A 17664-nucleotide genomic window follows, 5' to 3' on the forward strand; every position below is an offset into this window, starting at 1 on the left:
TCTCTTTGCTGCTGTGTCCTTTACTTTTACCCAGATAACACTGAGTACACTTTTATCCATGCAGCTGTGACTATCTATATGTTGGAAGGGATACCTCCAGGACGCATTTACCAAGTTGATGCAGCTGATCCTGAAAATGCGAAACTCAAAGTAAGTTGTATTAAACAAAAAACCCCAGAGATTATATAATCCACTGTATCTGAAATGTGAGTTACCATCATCTTTCAACAACTTCCTTGCTTATCAGAAACACAGTAAAAGGTTTAATCTGGAAAAAAAGAAGCATTCTCAATACTAAACTAAGAAAAAACAGCCTTAATGCCTGGACACAAACTGTGTTTTAAGTTCTCAGCCTTCCAAAATTAAGAGATATTGAAGGCAGATTTTGATATAGTTAATCAGAGAGACAGTAGAAATTGTGAATTTAAAATTAAAAAAAAGCTCACAACATGTTTATTGTAGATGAGAGTGACTAAAAGTAAATAAAATTTTCAACCTTCTGTATCACAATGTAAATTATTTTAAATGAAACAGTAAAGAAATCACTTACAAGGCAAACAAATCTCAGGTTTTTGACAATCCCAGGACAAACTGTGACGTTCAGTTGGGAAAATGTGTTGGCTGATCTAAAAATACTCTTGGTATTCAGAAAAACTTCTGGAAAGTGATAAGTTGGTAGTTGGGGAAAAGTAAGTGCACTTACCTAAGAATTGTGTTGTATCTTTGCTTTATTGACTTTGGCTTTATAAAATACAGCACATTCAAGGACTGAACAGAAAGATGCTATCTCAATATTTAGCAATTTTCAAGAAAGCAATTAGCTTGAAGTCTGTCCTCAGTCTTTGCCCAGTCAGACTGAGCTGGTGAGAAGTAAAGCAGAGCTGTGGGGGTTTAGTTCTGCTTTGTGTTTGAAAGCAATGACAGTGAGTTCCATGTGCCTTCGAACCCCTAAAACATCTGAGGCATAAGAAGCTGCAATTAAAGAAATGCTGTTACGTCCTTGTGCAGGTCTGCTCAGTGGCATTTGCAGGTTATTTGCATGGTGCACGACCCTCTGTTGTTGCATACTTCAGACTGTATGTGTATTATTAACACCTGGACTAGTAAAGGAAATGTCCTTGAAGGCTTATTTGTGCTGCTTTGGCTTGTGAAAGATAGAGGGGAGGACGTGGTGGGTGTGTAGTAGCTACCTCGTGGCCACAGGGAGCACAGAGCTGCATTTTCACTCCTGTGTACAGTGTGGGTGTGCTCTGCTCCCTGCCACACCTCTGCAATGGTGTGGTTCCTCTTCATGTTGTGCAATGCATAAAGTGGCTAATGCTGTGTCCTACCTCTTTTAGCACTAGGCTGTTGTGAACACCCTTCAGCCTTACACCCTCATGTACTCTGTGAAAGTCCACTCTCCCCTCATTGCCCTCTTCAATCATCTGGAGTCCCAAACTTAATTTCCTTCTCCAGCTCTTATGTCCCACCAAATCCAGCCTTGCCCCTTCTCTCACTTCTCCTTTGTGCATGCATTCCACTGCCACCACAAAGCTGATTTTTGCCTGTGGCGCTGTGGTCCTGCTGGCTGCCCTCTCTGGGAAATTCTCATTGCAGACCTGGAGTCCACAGAGGTAGAAAACAGAGTGGGTGCTAATGTAGCTCAGTGCCTGTGACTCTCCACGGGCTGTAAGCAAAGCACTTATGACCAAGGTGAGGTGATCAGGTGTGCTGGCATCTGTGTGTCAGCATTTCATTATGCAGTTTGGGGCAAATACTGCACTGTAACTTGGCCTGTTCTACAAGGCAAGGAATGAATGGAAGGGTGTTTTAAGGTAAAAAGACTAATTCCTTACTCTCTTCATTTCAGTATTCACTGCTCCCTGCAACACTACCATTCTTGATCAGGGAAAGTGGAGACATTTTTTCCACAAAAGAATTTGATTATGAGAAAGATCCACATTGGTGAGAATGTGTTTTATGCTTGTGGCCTATTAGCTTATAATATTCAGAGAAATATTTTCTGACATACATGGAATTATTCTTGTTCTGTTTTTCTTATTTAACAGTTACTTTTTAAATGTAACAGTGACAGATCCAGGTGGACTCAACTCAACTAAAACAGTGAATATATATATAATTAATACCAATGATGAAAGGCCTTACTTTACCACGTGAGTAAAAATTTTCCATTGCATTCAAAATGTAGGTGTTTTTTCAGGCTTACTGCTTTGGAAGCTATGGGAGGGTTTAACATAAGGGCAAATAACTATGACAACAAAACACTACTGAAAAAAGCATTTTAATATTGCTACGATTCCTATTCTTATACTGGAAAGCTTTGTCCTAATGTCCCTCATTAATTTTTATTTGTATTCTTAATAGTTTAAAGAGGCTCTGCCTTCATGCTAAGAACAGCCAAACAAGCTTGTTTTACTTGTTAGCATTTACAGAGGTTAAAGTTATGCAAAGATCTGTGGACAAGTTCAGACAAGGAGCTTAATTTCACCCAGTGTGAATACAGTCATAAAGGATTTGCTCCTTATGCAGGTCTGCATTTCACCATAATGGTGTTTATTCATGCAGAAATGTCTAGACATAAAAAGTCTCCCTTTTGATCAGTCTTCTTCCCAGACACACTTGTAAACAAACCTGGTGATCTTTGAAACATATTGTCTCTTACTGTGTCATAAGCAGGAAATTGTGTCATAACACACAAGTCAGAAACAGCTTTTGAAGACTAAAGGAGTCAGGATATATAGAAAATTTGGAAAAATGGGAACGAATATGCATGTGCTACAAGCAGGCTGTTTTGCAGCGGAAAGAGAGCACAATGGATGGTAGTTTCTGAAGCAGGAGCATGACAATTATTACAGTTGATCTGCTCTGTTGTTGATCTATCTTTATCACTTGCATGAGACACTGATGGGATTTAAGGCACTGTCATTATGTCTCCTGATTGTGAGACTCTACAAGGTCCCTGCTCAGAATATTTAAGATGGCTCCTCTCCTGCCATCTCTGCACAAGTGAAGACAGGATAGCACCTGGGGCCATACCAGGAGGTTCCAGCCACTTGTTTGGAACAATCTACTGGGTGTTTTCTCGAGCCAGAGCATTCTTGAGACAGATCCTGGGCCGAGACCAAGGGTCTGGACCTTGATGGTTAAAGGAGTGAAGAATCTGAAGACACACAAGAATTAAATGCTAGAAATAGGCATGAATTGTTGTTGTTGCTGTTGTTGTTGCTGTTGTTGTTGTTGTTGCTATTTAATACTTGAACCTCATGCCTGCAGTAAACAATAACATTAACAGCTCATTCCATGTTACTGTACTTCTGCAAGCAGGAGGAATCCTCTTCCCAGTGCCAACATCTGCACATTGCGTTCTAGACTGATTATTCCCTCCTAATGTTGCCATTTCTGTGTATTCATCCTTGTGTCTGGAATGCTAAAAGAACTTTTCAAAATGTTTATCTACTTGTTTGAATCAGTGAAGTCTGCAGTGACTTGAGAATCTGTAACACCTAAGTTCCAAGACTCATATGGCACAAATAAAGTCTGGTACTTGTTTGAATCTTCTCCCTTTTAGATTGACATTACTGACCAGAAAGAGCAGTTCTGTTTGTAAAGAATTTTAGATTAAATTGCACTTCATGATCTATCCTTAATATGCACATGTATGGCCTGTCTCCTGCTACAGTGTGAGCTGCATGCTGGGGCTAAGTACTTCCTGACACTGTAATAATTAGTGCTGGTATGGGAGCTGAGAAAACTTGACGAGTTAGCAAACCTCCTTTATTTTACCCTGATCATAGATGTCAAGAATAGAGTTTCAAAGGGTTTTTTTAATTGTTCCCATAGTATATGCAAGCACATGTGGTTTTGGTGTTCACAACACTATATTGGCATTCAGCCTTTTGAAATTGTGGCTGTTAAAATCAATGGAAAATTGTGGAGTCAGGAAAACAAAGGAGAAGGCAAGAAAACAAACATATGCTTCCTTTGCAATTACATTGCAGTGACCAAAATGTCTGCTTGAACCATCCTGTAAAAAGCTACTGGCAGGTGGCAGACAGATGGACAACGTGACACTTCCCAGATGTAGCTGTGTAGGAGGTAGCCCCTAACTCCTTTCCAGCTGTCCTGGTGCTTTGTGCTATGGGGATGTGCTTGGTAATGTCCTGCTTCTTCCCAAAAGGTCTAGTGGGGATGGGATAACAACCAGTGCAGGGTGCAGAAGGGTTGGTAGGGCTGTGGTGAGTTTGCTGTTCACAGAGAGGTTGGAGTTGGGGTTCCAGTGGGCCTAGGGAGTTTCCTACTTTGGGCCAAAACCAGTTAGAGCTGTGGGAGTGAGTGGGATCTGTTTCTTTCTTCATGGCTCAGGAAGCAACAGGAGAACAAGGAGGGAAGAGATCCAGTGCCAAGACTGACATAGAAGGTCTGTAAATACACTGACACAGCAGGTGTCATAAACTCCTTGTTTTCATCTGGCTGTAAGTTAGTTGTTTTACTGGGAAAATCCTATGTGATTTCTCTCCTGTATGCTTGCCTCTTTTCATATGATCTGACAGAAGAGCTGAAGATAGTGTGTATTCTCAACCATTTTAAAAATTGCAAGTGGAGGCCTTGAGACGTGACATCTTCTGTTCTGTCTCTGCAATTCTCTGCTCCAGTTGCTAAGTGGCCTATGATGTGTGTCTTCAGAGAACAACAAAGGACTCATGTTCTCCTGTACTGGGAACTACAGACCAGTCAATTACCTAAGTGGCAGCATAGGATGTTTAAAAAGGGCAAAAAGGATTTAGTCTTGAAACACACTTCTAATGCTTTTTTTTAACTTTTGAGGACCTTCACTTCTGAGTTGTAGAATCAGAAGATGTGTGTGTGTTCGTGTGGGTTTCAGTAATATAAACCAGTCTTCTGAAATTCCTTGCACCATTTTTGGGTCCTGGCCCATGCCTATTTTTGCATGTGGTTCAAGTACTGTTATTGTCCACCTGAGTACCCACGTGAACATCAAACTGCAACCACTGTAAGCAATCCTGCACAATTGCCTCCCAGACCATATCTGACCTATAAAACTAAAATCATGGGAAATTTGGGAGCACTGGCATACCAAACAGCAGCAGTAGAGAACCATTTTCCCAGTGTAAAATGCATCAGACAGACAGATGCTGCTGGGAGTTTGAGACACATTCATCTATTGAGCACCCAGAAGAGTGCTCCTTCCTGCCTTCACCTACTGCAGGGACAACTCAGCTTTTCTGTAATACTGTTGCCCCCCAGAAGGCTCCAGCATTCATTCCAAAAGATGATTGACTACATTACTTGTTGTATTTTTGCTTTTCTGTTGCAAAATTAAGAAATTAAAGCAAATGACTTTATGAGCTGGCAGCTCTGTAGGGAGATGGATGGCATGACTTAACATCCCCTTACCTCTTCAACTTCCATGGTTCTGTGAAAGTCAAATTGCTTTTACTGTGGAAAAGTTGCAAGGAAAGAACACTTACTTGTGTGGCTGTGTCATGCTTTATGAGCACATGCCAGTTCAGCTACTGCTACATGCCCAGCTGGCAGAACCAATGCCTGGGGTATTTATCCAGACATGCAAATAGCCATCTCTGAACCCAGCATGGCCATGGCTCTGCTGCCACAATTGGCTGCTCAGCTAAATCTGTAATCAGTTGCCCTTGCAAACAAGACGCACGCTTTGCTGAATTTTATCTTGTAGAAAACAAAGAATCTACAGGATTCCAGAGGAGCAAAACCTGGGCACCATTGTTGCTAATATAACAGCTAAAGATCCTGATGATGAAGACTCTCCCAGCAGACTTTTCTACAGCATCCAGTCATCTGACAGACATTTCTCCATAAATCCAGGTAAGACAAAGAAAAATGTGACTTCTGACATCTGAAAAAAAAAAAAAAAAGTCTGTCTACTTTGGAGAAATTATTCTTGACTTAGTTTTAAATAGACTTACTTTATTTTGTGGCTCCTTATAGCAAAAAGGAATGCTCAGTCCCTTATTAAGGTCAAATTCTTTGGTCAGCTGACCAAGACTTGGCAAGATATCTTGAAGAAAGTAGACCAAAGGTGACTTCTTGACAAATATTGAATTGCGGCTCAAGGGTGATGGTTCCTTGGGCAGAAGTAAGATTGCTGACTTCTTTCTAATATTTGAGGACTGCAGGGACCCTTCTGGGGTTCTTGAAACAGCTGCAGGTAGTTAGACCATAAAGTCCTCCCTCCTATCTGAAATCCTCTCTAGCATTTAGGTGCACAGCAAATCTACATCTCAGGTTCATTGCTCTATTCATGACCCTCCTCAGGCAAGACCATCCAAAAAAGGCCTCTTTCTCGTGGTGATCCTATCTTCTTCATACTGTCTGGGATCTGTACATCTGTTCCCCAGAGGTTTTTGCTCCAGGGCTGGCATTCAGTGATGGCTTTGTTCCTTGTCTGCTATTGCTTTAGAACTGCCTATCACAGTTATAAGAAGTGCCACAAAACACAGTGCTGTGGGGGATCAGGATGATCCTTAAATGCTTTGAATTCCCTATGCCTTTTGGCCTTGTATTGCCACCTTCCTCCTCAATTACACTATAAAAGGCAGAGGATATATGCACTGTTCTTTCAACTCCTTTGTGCTCTGAGAATAGTACTTGTACTGTGCCATAAAAAACCTTCTCTTTCTGAACAGAGGCTAACAGAAGTGAAAAAAAGTATTAAGTGCATGGCTGGCCAGAGCACTTGGCACAGTCTGTCACCGCTAAGAGCAGCTCTGTTGATGTATGACTAGATTTGGAGGTGCTGAAGGATGCTGAAATGATAACAGTGGAAAGTGAAGCTGTCTTACTAGCTAGGGAGCAAGGACAGGCATTAGCAGCTCATTGTCCTTGCTCTGTGAAGGCACTCAACTCTGGCTTGCACTAGAAGCTTGAGAGTAAGGGAAACCTAAATGCTTTACAAACCTTCTGCTGAGGCCTCCTAAGGTGTATTTTTGAGCAATGGTATCTAGCCATTAATCTTACGCAGAATGTTCAGAGCCATTTTGTACCACTTTAAAAAAATAACTAAACCAGCCATGATTTGCACAACAACAAAAGACTTTTTATTCTGCTACCTGTCTGTTGAACTGCCCTGTCCTCTTGCACATGCACCATGACTGTTTGTTTCTTCCCCCCATGGTGAATATCTGACTTCTGGCTGTTCTCTGACAGCAACTGGAGTGCTGCAGGTGACTGGGAGAATTGACCGGGATGCGCTTCCGCTGCGGCTCCATCCTAACCTCTCGCTGATAGTCCGGGTGGAGGACAGCCCCAGCAGTGGCCATGCCAGTGAAATGGGGATCACAATCATCATTGACGATATCAATGACAACCCACCAGAATGCAATCCTTCTGCCTTCAGGTATGGAGCCTCTTCCTTGCCTTGGTGCTGCCTTGCTGCCCCAGACCAGTGGGCAGATGGACATTTATTGTTAGCCTGCCCATTCTACAGGACCGTTGTCCATCACAACATATGGGTCAACATTCTAGGTTGCTTCCTCCATTGTTGCATATTTTGATCTAGGATTTCACTTTGAAAATAAATCAATGTTTTGGCCAGTGATATATGAATAGTTCAAAAGGAGAAATACAAGTTACTTTGACGGGAAATGTTTTTGTTTTAAACAGGAAAGAAGCAAATGAAAATACGGCTCCTGGGACACTTCTTGTTGATCTTAGAAACTACTGTAAAGATATTGATGTTGATCCATCAAACAACCAATTTAGTTTCACTGGATTATCTGGTTTTGGAAGCAATAACTTTGCTCTGGAGTCCACTGTGTCTGGAAGACTTGTGGTCAGTCATTTGTGGCTTTATGTTAGATTACCCCATTACAAAAGTCAAGTTATGAAATATTATAAGAGTTTTTAAAATTCATTGTACAAGAAAAAAGAATTACTGTAATCCATTTCACAGTAGGTATGATGTGGAGAATGACTGTTTTGACTAGTTGTGAACTATACACCCCTTGATAGGATGCTTTCTAAGGATTCTACGGAATTTAGTGAACAGAGACTGTTTCCTCCAGTTTTAAATAAATGTGCTAGATATGATTGAAAAAAAATACTCTTTTTTAGAGAGTGTGAAGCACCAACTTTGATATGGATAAACAAAGAAATTTGATGCCATTTCATACCCATTTACTCATGACAGACTGTGGAAGATCCTTGCTACTCAGCATGAAGAATTTAAATACTTGAGAAATCTCACACTCAGTAACTCAGTAATTGGTCAGAATTGTAAAATCACTTTGAGTGGCAAATTTTCACAAAAGTGTGGTGGGATTTGCACTTCTGTGATTTTGCATGTCAAAATATGAATTCCTTATGCTGATAGCTGCTGGCAAACTTGCATTGGCCAGAACCCCACCAGTTCCTGGACATGTGCAATGGTGGTTGTTTTGTTGCTTTAGAAAGAATTGTAGGCAACTGCAGAAAAAGGGAAACAACAAAAAATAGGCATTCTGTCTAAAAGACAAGAGTGCTACAGGAGCAGTAAAATGATTTTGTATGGTTTACTTTAATTTTGGATCTGAGGTTTCCTTGTCAATAAGCACTGCCCTTAGCTGCTTCATCTGCTACATAAAAAGCATTTTCCTTGCTGCACAGGGTATGACTGTTGTCAATCAAGCCTTTGATCACTGTGTATGTACAATGTACAGACTATATGAAGTAACCTGTTCCTCCAGGAATTTCCCTGCAGAGACAACCAGCAGTGGATGCCTATATGTTAGTCCTGCTGCCCCAAAGTTTATGAGGCTTCTACAATGAGATAGAGAGCTCAGGAGATTAGGATTTAAATCTGTGTGAGCCACCATTTAGTGATAACTTGGTTCCTGGACAAACACTTGTGGCTGGACCTGATACCTTCACTTAATGTCTGCAGGCATGAGCTCAAGGAGTAACTATTACTGTTTAGCAATCGCAGATCCTTGTTGAGCCAACAAAGGGCAGGGTAAATAGCCAGCTCTTTCACATGCTTTGAATTGACTAGGTAAAGGTCAAGACCTTATGATCCAAATGATAGAACTTGCTGCACTTAAGGGGAAGAAATTTGTTGGCAGAAGTGTGAGCATGTAGAAAAAGCCTGGAATTCAATCCTGGAATTGACTAATAGCCTGTGTTATTCCTATAGAACAGTTCTATATATCCAAGGGGCAGATCACACAGAATGCTGAAAATAGCAATTGTCATCATGTGTACTGTGATTTCATGTATGGAAGTATAAATACAATTGTGTTTCTTTCTAACTTAGATGACTGGAACAATTGATTTAGAAAGTCCAGCTAATCCAGGAGTTGAAGTTTATACTTTGACTGTCAGGGTGCAAGATACTGCCCATCCTAACTACTCAAGCAAGTATCCCTCTTACATTTCTTTTCATAGTTTTCTGTGCTGTATGTAACAGCATGGAGAGAGGAATACCATATGTATTTTGAATATATGCATGAGAAAATTTCACAGCCATACTTAACTATGATTTAATCTTCTGTTATATTTCCAGATATCATCTACATTTACATCAGGATAAAGCCAGTGAATGAATTTTTTCCAGTCTTCAGTAATTTATCTTATGTATTTAGTGTTTCAGAGATTACTAAAGGTACAGTAAGTAGCACCTACATGATAGAAATAATGTTGTCATTTTGTTAAGTGCCTTTTTGCTCTAAATGAATTTTCATATATGTAAATAAGGCAAATGGCTCAAAGTTCCAGTTCAACTGGGGTCTCACCATACAACCACCTACTACCCTTAAATAGACTAAACTGGCAAAAACTCCAATTGTACAGATGGAAGCTGAGACACAGACAAATTCAGCAATTGCACAAGAAATCTGTGACAGTGCCAGGAGCTGAACTCAGATGTCTTGTTTTAGACTGTCTTTCCGCTCTTGCTAAATTAGCCCTTTGGAGGGACTGTGGTGGTGCAAAGAAACCTTTATAGACTGACACAGACAACTGAGGACTCCCTTGGCCCAGCCACAGAGCACTTCTCCTGAGGTTCTCTACAGACTCTTGTGTTTTGGTATTTGCTGCTAGCAGCCCATGCACAGGGAAGCCATAGCACACCATAGTGAAATAGTGCTTCTCACACTGTTGCTTTAATTTTCTTGGGTGAAAAACTCTAAACCAAATCATTAGTTCAGTTTCATCTGTATCTTCTGTTACTTTAAATGTTAGTGAAATATGGATTTTCTGTCTCTCAGCTGGATCTAGCATTGGAAGAGTGCATGCCATAGACAAGGACTGGCCAGCCAATGTCATCACTTACTCCATTGTGGCTGGAGCAGGCAGCAGGGATTACACAAATATCTTCTGGATCAGCCCAACGAAAGGAGATGTGAGGATTTTAGCTGGATTAGACTACGAAACAACTCAGAAACATATCTTCACAGTACAGGCCTCAGACCAAGAGAAGTCTACAACAGCATCAGTGAGTAAACCCACTCTACTTCTTCCCCTTTATCTACACTTTCTGTCTTCTTCCTGGTAAGAACAGTAAGACATTGGACAAAGCACTTTGGTCTGTAAAAGGCAAGTCCAACCTTTCCCAGTCATATCACTCAGATGAAAGAGGTGTTTTTCACTCAGTGTTGGTTTATTTCTTACAAAAAGGATAAAATAATATTTTAATCTTTTTGACTGTGGTGTTTGCTTCTCAGACTTTTTTTTTTTTTTTACCTTGGCAGTGAAATTGTTTTTTGTGCCCTAGACAACTTAAGTTACTCTTTATGGATACAGAGGTACTAGAAAATAAAAGAAGGACAGGGTCTTGAAGCCAGGTAGCACAACCTAGTTGTAGCCATGTTTAGTGGCAAATCCTTTTTGGAACCTGTGTAGTGTCCCTTGGTCCTCAAATACATGTTTGATTTTGTCTGTGATTTTTCTTTCCCTGCAAAGTGTCCATGTGAGAATTGTGTTGCAGTGCATCAGAGTTGTGTTTTCATGGAGTGGTACAGAGAGGATGTGGATGGGAGGAGGGCTTGGGCAGCCTCTTGGGTTAATGTCTGAGGGCCAGCCCAGTAGAGTTGTGTCTGCTTGGCCTGCTGGAGTTGTACCTTGTCCTGACCCACTTTTACTTCTTTTCACATTTTCCCCTCATGACTGCTTTACATTTGATTTTTGCACATCTCTTGGGGTGACATAGGTACTAGGCTTACTTTTCATTCCAGTCAAGCACCACCCATAGAGTTGCTAGCTAGGAGGTGTTTAATCTCTTTATCATGTATAATGCTTCAAGGTGATGGTAAATGACAATTCATCATCAGAAGCTTTTAACAATGTCAAGCTTGTCTGTTGCCTGACTAACAGACATTAGAAGAAAGAACTTTAAGAAGGATAACTTTTTCTTTTAGCTAGCTAATCTCAGATGACATCAAACACATCTGGTGCTACTGTGGGTGCTCTCAGCCATGCAGGAGGCCATTACCAGCATTTCTCTCTCACTGGGAACGGTCTGTAAACACTCCTCCTTCCATGGGTCATGCTCGGAATGGTTATTAAATATGTTAAGCAGCCTAACTAATGATTGTGAAGCAAATTGAGTTTCGGAAGGGAGTTTAATGATTATGTGGTACTATTATTATTTCTCATTTTAACAATAACACAATTCAGGTTATTCAAACAGTCAGACATATCAGCTTGAAAACCCCTCACTTTTGGAAAATGGCTCAGGTTAAGGAACATGATCCCAGAAGAGTGCTGATCACAAGAAGAATTGAAGGACAAATGATCACAGACATTTTCTGGCAGGAACTAGGTTGAAAGGGGACTTCAGTGCTCTTCAAAAGCTGTTGATCAAAAGGACAAAATGGGCAAAGACAAACAGTTTCTGAAATGAATAAAATTCTGTCTCAGCACATTGAAGCAGCTTCAGCTTGCTATTCCTCTTTTCTTCCAGGTAACTGTGAATGTTTTGGAAGTAAATGATGAAGAACCAGTTTGTTCACCCAATTTCTTCTCACTTCAAATCCCAGTCAGCTTAGCTGTTGGGACCAATATTAATGGCTTCAGGATTGAATGTCAAGATCGTGATTCTGATCCCAGGTCTTTCCGTTACTTCATTAATGAAGGTACTGTGTCAGAGTGTGGGAGCAGTGAAAAAAATAGTGAATGCAGATGCTTCACTTACATTTATAAACAAAAGTCTAACATAGTTTGTGTGCTACTTTTCATGGTGAGCTAGCTGTGATCCACAAATTTTGAACATCATTACATTGCTGCTCTCTGCACAAGCTGGCTACTGGTGCTACTGGTGCTAGCAGTTAAATCACTCCCTTGCAAGGCTGGATTGCATGCCACGTTAATTAATAGGCTATTAATTACACAGTTGAAAAGAACTTGGGAAGAATGAGCTGGAATGGTGTGCAGTGTCAAATTTCTCTTCCAACTACAGCTGAGTAAATCTTGAGAAATGATGGAAAGTTCTATTACTCTGCATATCTCACCTCTAGATGCTGGTGCACTGTTCAGCTGCTCGAACCTGCATATCGTAGGTCCATGCTGTATGCAATAAACCTCATTTTAAGAATCCTTGTTTGAACTTCATGATCAGCTGCATCCACTTGGAAAACTGCAGTGGTATGGGATGACACTCAGCTTCACAAAAATGGGAATGCACTGTCTTGGGGCAATTCCTTCTTTTGTTGCTGAGGTGACTGCTGTGAAGAAGGGAGCAGAATGTCCAGGTGTCAGTAAAAAGCTGTCAGCATCAAAAGAGAGAATCTGTCCTATTGCAGCCCTTTGATGCTACAGAAGGAGCTCTGTGGACATAGTATTGACACATGAATCCATACAATGGCTATGTTGATAAATCAGTGTCTGACCACACTGGTGTCCTGGTGCTACAGACCTGAGCTGTGTCATGCATTGGCCTCTGAGCCACAGAGCATCTCACAGCTGTAAAATAGATACTGTAAAATAGGCATGGCCTTCAAGGTCAAGTCTGCCTGCAGCCTGGGCCATGAGCAGCTCTCCAGCTACAATGGACAGAAAGCAAGGGGTGGGGAGCCAGTATTTCTGAACTCTCCTCCCTGCCCCATGCTGCTGACAAAGCACTGGAGGCAACCAATGTCACTGAGTCATGAACTCTCTTCTGGGGGACCTCTTCAAAGGCCACTCCCTCTGGGCAGATGGAGAAGCCATGGAGAGAGGCTGGAGCGACACTCCAGGGACACCCCACAGTGCAGGGTCCTCACCCCAGCTGGCTGTTGTTGGGTGCTCCCCAGGCTGTAAGTTCAGGTCATTCAGGTGACCTCTTGTGTGCCCTATGGCTCTGAAGTGTTTCCACAGCCTCCTCTCTGCTATGTCCCCATAGAGGGTCTTATTCTATATTATAATGCTTTTGTGACTGCATTGTTTTCAATTATTTTATATGGTACAAGGCAGCTCAAGGAGCCCTTCTTGCCATTGACATTTCACCACAGTTCACCATTTGTTACACACATTTACTTTAATGTGGAATTAAAGTAAATATTTTCACATATTGGTGTTACCTTTTTGCAGGCAATAAGAACAGTCATTTCATCTTTTCACCAAGTGCTGGCTCCAACACATCTCGTCTGATTCTCGCATCAAGGTTTGACTATGAGAGTGGACTTGATACAAACTGGATTTACAGTCTGCGCGTCCACATAACAGACGACAATTTAGTATCTGCCAGGGACAAAACTACACACTCAATTAAAACTGGAACAGTGACTTTAAGCATCAGAGTTATCCCAAACCCAACTACTGTCACTACCACTACAGTAAGTTCACTAAAACTTTTGTCCAGTTCTGCATTTCTTTTATTGACTAATCTCCATAGGAGTGGAAAAAAGAGGATAGATGTATGCAAAAGGAAAGCAAAAACCTAGAGCACATCTAGTCCTGGGAGGTTCTGAGCCCTGTGCTCTTATGATGAAGCCAGAGATAGTTGACGTGCTTAGTGATGAAGGATTAGTCCCAGGTACAGCGTCATAACATGTGTTTTGTATTTCAGTTTCTAAAACAAAAAGGGCAGGAAGCCAAAGGACTGGGCATGCTGCCATTACCATGCAACTGGAAAGTTAAAGATTTTGGCAGCTTTATTAATAAGGAAAGAGCAGGGATTAACCTTTGCCTGGAACCTTAAAATTACCTCATGCATTTTGCACTACCTCTTTTTTTATTCATAGCTATTCACTCCCCCAGCTGCCTTGCAGTTCTTTGTGTTTCTTTATCATTGGAGCACATTAATCTGTGCCTACCAAAGTTGAAACAGACAACAACAACAAGAAATCCTCATCACTTGAAAGGGTCCTTTTCCCATCCCTGAGGTCACTGTCGTGTAAGACTTGGAGCAGCATGTCAAGAACTGAAGCAGTTGTGCACAGCCTTTGAGTGTCACTGAGTTTTCAGCAGGTTTCAGACAGCAAATCCAGAGGGGTGGGATGGGTCTTTCCTGAGCTCCCTGCCCATATGGTGGTCCATAGCTGAGCTGAGGAAGCCTGCACAGCTTTTGGCTGCCCGAGTGGGATCTAACCTTGCACAGCCTGTGGAGCTGTGGGCCTGTGTCCCAGCAATAGAGTTCACTTCTCTGCACAGCCATCCCAGTTGAGCTCTGGCTTACCAGTTTAATTTTGAAGCCAATTTCCATCAGGCTGGTGCATGATGTGAGGAGAGCTTGCTTTTGTCTTGCCTGTAGATGTAACACAGCCCCAGGGTACAGACCACTCTGTCCCTATCCTTGTAGCAATCACCCCTTCAGGCCTTGCTGCACCATCTTCCATCATCCAGAGTCCACCCATTCCCTGCCTGCCTGCAGATGGCATTACCCTTTTCTCTCTTGCATGCAGGAATGAAAATATGAGTTTCCAAGTCAAGTAGTAAAAGACTCTTTTGCTGTAAAATGGTCTGGATCTTCTAGAGGCTACTGGTAACTGAGCCAGAACCAAAGAATCCTGCTAACAGCACATGCAAGTCTGGTTGCTTTGCTATGAAAATGCTTAGATCCAAATTTTCAGACTGATTAATAACCCTGTTATTATCTAATGCTCTTTTGGGAAGGAATAAATTATTTTTTCACTGCCTTCTACTCCCCCTACTTGATGTGGAAATGAAAAGTTAAGCTGAATAAACTTATTCTGTATTTCTTTCCTGTGCTTTACCACAAATACAGTCTCAACCACATACCACAGCATTAAATCTGTCTCCCTAGAGATATCAGCCTTCCACTTTCAGGCTATTTTCCAGAAGAACACTTCCATTAGAGCAAGTTCTCCCATCACTGCCCTTTACATGTGTTCAGTGCAGCGACTCAATGAGTCAGATACTGGAAAGCTGGTAGTGTAGAAAAGAAGCCCCATCACAAAAAGTCACCTGTGACTTTAGTCCAAATGAGGATAAAGTGGTGGTGGTGATATTATTTGAGAGTTTCTCTAAGGATTGGATGTATCTTTTTTTGATAAGACTAAATAGGTTATTTCAAAATTATCCTTAAACTGGAAAGAAATAGATACCTTGGTCAGTTTCATACTCATTGTTAATTACAAACGTCTCACAGAAAATTAAATAAAAACTTCAGTAGATGATCAAAACTGATAGTACCACACTAGGTAATGAACCAGGTAGAGCAAATGGGTAATGTCTGAAATGTTTGAGGATAGTTTCATGATGGGACCTTAATGAAGGAGTTGTTAGCATCAAGTGATATGCCAGCTCAGAGATGTGTCTCCTGACACTCAGGAAGATGTGGGAGATTGCAACTGCTTGAGAAGTGTGGTTTTCCTTTCTGGATCAAGTCACTGGGTAAAAAAGAAGGAGTTTCATTTCTTTTTATACAATAACCCAGTTCCTTAGGGTTCAACTCCTCTTACAAAGCAGACCGGATGATCACTGCTGTGAAGATGACCTACTTCCAGTTTTGCCTTAGATAACAAGAAAACATTAACTCAGTAATGGTAGTATTCCCTGAACTTGTCCACCCTCCAACAGTGTGCTTACAGGCTGCCTCTCAGGCTTTTAAACTTCTCCACGACATGCTTGTGTTAATATAAGATATTGAAACATGATCTGGAGCCTCCCCTTTGCCTTGTGGGTGGGCTCCATTTCACCTGCCTTTGGTTGCCCCAGGAGCTCAGTGGTCCATCCCAGCCATCTGAGCTGCCTTGGCAGTCAGCAGGCAGGCACATGGGATGAATCCCTGTCTCCCTCCATCTCCCTCTGCCCATCATCTGCAGAGCCCCAGGGCAAGCTCGGGCCGGGTGCCTCAGTGCAGAAGTTCAGCCGGATGAAAGGTGCTGTTAGTGTCGGTATACAGCCTTGAGGAACTCTTCCTGTCTTGTTTTAAAAGCCTGGCTTCACTGTTGTGACAAAAAGGGAAAACCTCTACTCTCCGTCGGCGTGGTACGTGCCATTCGTCATCACCCTCGGCAGTTTGCTGCTCCTCGGGCTGCTGGGCTACCTGGGGCTCCTGCTGCTGACGCGGCTCCGCACCCGCTGCCCTCCGGCAGGGAGAGCACCTCTGTGAGTCCTCTTACATGTCACCCTGGGGAAGCCCCCAGCAGCACCTGGCAATGACAGAAATGGCTCAGGCCTTTCAGCCGTGATGATATCGATGATTTAAATCTTTTATAGCGGTACGCCCTGTGCTGCAGTAATGCTAACACAAGCTACAGTGATATTTGTGTTAATGATATGAAATCCAGGAAATGTGTCCATGGTATTTTTTTCATGGTTTAGTAACATTAACGTGAGCAGAAGGTGGAAGTGGAATTAGCAATTATGACCTCTAAAGGAAACTATGCTCATGAGCCTCAGTCAGAGCCTGTGCCAGACTCTGCTGACCACAAATATTTTGGTTTGTATTTGACTCCCACTCCAAGGGAGCTCCTATCTAGGTAGTTACTGGATGCATTTTCCTCCCTCTCAGCTACAGATCCCAGTGTTCCTTGCAAATACTGGTTCTCATGCCAGATTTGTTGTTCTGGCAAAACTTCTGCTGATTTCCTGGAGTTTTACCCAAGCCAGTTACAAGGCTCTGGCCCATAAAGCTTCACAGTACCTCTAAGTGCTCGTGCTTGGCAAAAGGCATGGAAGCACCTGGGACTAGCTCTGAGTCACTGTGGGAAGTGCAGAGATCCCTGCTTGCTGCCTTCTCAGTGGGCTGGAGCCAGGCTGCCTCTAAATTGACTTTGTTCTTCACAAAACAAAGATAAGCAGTCCTTTAAGTGGCTGGAATTAAAAAAAAAAAGGGATTTCTAGAAGTATTCTCAGGATCTGGACAACAATTTAGAAGATAGATTAAATGTAAAGAGGTACTATATGACTGTGACTATAGTTCAAATCGTGTGTGCAAGGCCTTTACCAGCTTGTGAAAAAAAATGATAAATGAATCTAAGACACTGCTATTATTTATTAATTGGGGAAATGATTTATTGGAAGCCAGGCTCTCCCATTAAAAAGCAATTTCTATGTTTTCAAAAACATTTACAACCTTTCAAATATTTTAAAAGGTATTCTCTGAGCACATCAGATCCAAAAAATTGACCTTCCTCCAAGAACGGAAAAAATGACAATATCTGAAAATATATTTTCCCATCTTACATAAATCCATTATGCTATCATCAATAAGACTTTATTATTTTAATAGCATTCCTTCTTGAAGAACTG

General features: G+C 41.7%; 1 protein-coding gene across 1 annotated transcript in view; it reads left to right on the forward strand.

Moving 5' to 3' along the window:
* The window catches only part of CDHR3 (cadherin related family member 3), a 57424-nt gene that overhangs the window by 33510 nt on the left and 6250 nt on the right, over positions 1–17664 (forward strand). Inside the window, exons 5-16 of the mRNA XM_069003858.1 lie at positions 65–150; positions 1853–1947; positions 2052–2156; positions 5714–5862; positions 7204–7393; positions 7660–7828; positions 9287–9386; positions 9536–9634; positions 10239–10465; positions 11933–12104; positions 13537–13781; positions 16346–16518. Of these exons, the coding sequence (XP_068859959.1) occupies positions 65–150; positions 1853–1947; positions 2052–2156; positions 5714–5862; positions 7204–7393; positions 7660–7828; positions 9287–9386; positions 9536–9634; positions 10239–10465; positions 11933–12104; positions 13537–13781; positions 16346–16518 (1810 nt within the window). The remainder of the gene's footprint in view (positions 1–64; positions 151–1852; positions 1948–2051; positions 2157–5713; positions 5863–7203; positions 7394–7659; positions 7829–9286; positions 9387–9535; positions 9635–10238; positions 10466–11932; positions 12105–13536; positions 13782–16345; positions 16519–17664) is intronic.

This window comes from Aphelocoma coerulescens, chromosome 1A, assembly GCF_041296385.1.
Source record: "Aphelocoma coerulescens isolate FSJ_1873_10779 chromosome 1A, UR_Acoe_1.0, whole genome shotgun sequence".
NCBI classification, from domain to species: Eukaryota; Metazoa; Chordata; class Aves; order Passeriformes; family Corvidae; genus Aphelocoma; species Aphelocoma coerulescens.